The 2,317-nt window shown below is 44.9% G+C and overlaps 1 protein-coding gene across 1 annotated transcript; it reads left to right on the forward strand.

Moving 5' to 3' along the window:
* Nucleotides 1-1,546: 1,546 nt before the first annotated feature.
* On the forward strand, nucleotides 1,547-2,068 carry FIESC28_08111 (uncharacterized protein; the record flags this gene model as incomplete). Its single annotated transcript, XM_031162250.1, has 1 exon — nucleotides 1,547-2,068. The coding sequence occupies one exon, from the start codon at nucleotides 1,547-1,549 to the stop codon at nucleotides 2,066-2,068; it is 522 nt and encodes a 173-aa protein (XP_031013705.1).
* Between the last annotated feature and the right edge of the window lie 249 nt (nucleotides 2,069-2,317).

Raw genomic sequence — 2,317 nt, forward strand, 5'->3', positions numbered from 1 at the left:
GTTATCGCTTTTGTTGGTTCAAGAGAAAGCTCAGTTAAGTTAGTTTGTTGTGTGGCTTTACGAGTTTAAATTGCATTGTTTTGACTGTTATTGTCGGTTTAACAGCCTAAGGTTTGACTCAGGAACCAACACAGAACGAACTAGGAGAGTTGAAACGGGAGCTTATACCACTAGATTCGCTTGAAATGTGTTTCATAGTGTTAGGTTTCGAATAGAACTGTACTAAAGTTGGGAGCTGAAGGAGTTGTGCTATCCAAGATCGTGAAGCATAGCGTGCATACATTGGAACGGAAAGTCAAAGCAGATGTATCAAAATTAAGAGCGAGTAAAATCGAGTAGAGCAAATAGGGAGAGTACTCGATACACTATTCAGGGCAAATAGGATATGGTGTTTGTGAGCTTGAAAAGAAATGCTTATTGATGCTTCGTCTTGTTGGGCATTTCGATACTGTTATATAGCACCAGCACGAAAGGCGAAGAACCAAGTAAATCAAGTCTATGGCAAATGATGAGGGTTTAAGAGAGATTGGGCATGAGTAAGTATGTCATAGCAGTACTGACTCTTGTACAGAAACGATGTTGGCATCCTCGCTCCTGCCCTCTGCAAGTAGCTAATGGTAACACTGCTATCAAAACAACTTCAAGACAAGAGAATAACATGGAGAAGAACAACTGGCTATTGTTTCCTGTATAAGTAAGGTTGAATCTTGTTGACAGATAAGTTTCACCGTCAGTTCATTCAGACACTTGACAACTGATACCTCGCGACAACAATAAATTCTGATCCAGTGAGAGCGGAGTTTCTCCCGGTTTCTGTTTTAGAATTCGCTTCATATGTCAAGCCATGTTCTGTACAGGTTCTATAGATCTTAGGACACTGGATGGATATGGACGACGAAGTCACTACCTGCCCTATATGTCACGCAAGACTGTAACGTGGTATTGGTATCGAATACTCTGCTACCGGTGTTCACAAGGTGTTACGTCTTTGTATTTGAGATGATACCTATGACAAATGATGGCTTTAACTGAAAATCCATGGTGCTCTCTCATGATTCTCCAGGATCATGGGGCTACAGGTGACAAAGCTTCATAGAACTTAAACTGGAATGACTAGGGTATATCTATAGGGCAATACTGTGATGGAGAACCTGTGATGACATGAATGTATAGCTCGGGGGTTTATTCATTCATGAGTTGAATCATTCGGTGATATTGCTCCCCTGGCAATACTGATTGTGCAATCCCTATCTCCCTGACTTTAAGTCTATAGCTTAAGCCTTCATTCATGATTTGGACTAGTAAGACAGCACTCATATTCAGTATCATAGACGGAAGGTTGCTGTATGGTTATGAGATGAACCTGAGCCGAATGTGGAATTGTCATCATCATCTTCCCCGCATCACGAACTTGGTAAGACACCGGGGAATCTGGTTTTCACTCAACTCTTACAACTCAACTCAATCTTGGACCATAAACACGAACCACAAAAACAATACCTCAATAAAGGCCTACGCAACAGCGAACATACCTAGCATTGTCATAATGGTCAACGAACAAGATCAAGAACACCTCCGCCTCGCCGTCTCACTCGCCCATGAGGCTCTCAAAGCAGGCGACGCCCCCTTCGGCTCTGTCCTCGTATCTTCAGACAACAGAGTCCTTCAAACGGACCGCAATCGCACCGTCACAGGTGCGAACGGCGATGGCCGCCCTGATTCAACTTTACACCCAGAGTTCACTCTTGCACGGTGGGCACAGCTCAACCTTAGCGCTGAAGAGCGCGCCAAGTCCACCGTGTACACAAGTGGAGAGCACTGCGCGATGTGTTCTGCTGCTCACGCGTGGTGTGGACTTGGAAGGATCGTGTATATTTCCTCAACGAAGCAGTTGGAAGCATGGAAGGACGAGTTTGGAGTCAAGGGTCCGGTTGCACCACTGAGCATCAACGAAGTTGCTCCTAGAATTAAGGTCGAGGGGCCTGTGGAGGATTTGGCTAAAGAGATCTATCAGTTCCATGTTGAGAACTGGATCGGACAAGGGTTCAAGTCCAAGTCTCAGGCTTGAGTCTTGTAGGGTTGGGTGTTGTGATATCGAGATGGGGATAGCGAGGGCTTGAGAGTAGCGGGCAAATGTATATGAGCCCTGTATAAGATGATGTATTAAGGCAGAAGAGGAAAAAGCGACCCGACGATAGGAATCCAACGTTAGGTGTGTGGTAGTCTCTCAAGTGATAATCTGACTGGTTAGTTGACTTAGACGCCAGACCAGAGCATCGGAGCAACATCCCATCGTAGCGTGGAGAAACATCATAGA

This window comes from Fusarium coffeatum (genome assembly GCF_003316985.1).
Source record: "Fusarium coffeatum strain FIESC_28 chromosome Unknown BRIP53273_contig_185, whole genome shotgun sequence".
NCBI lineage: Eukaryota > Fungi > Ascomycota > Sordariomycetes > Hypocreales > Nectriaceae > Fusarium > Fusarium coffeatum.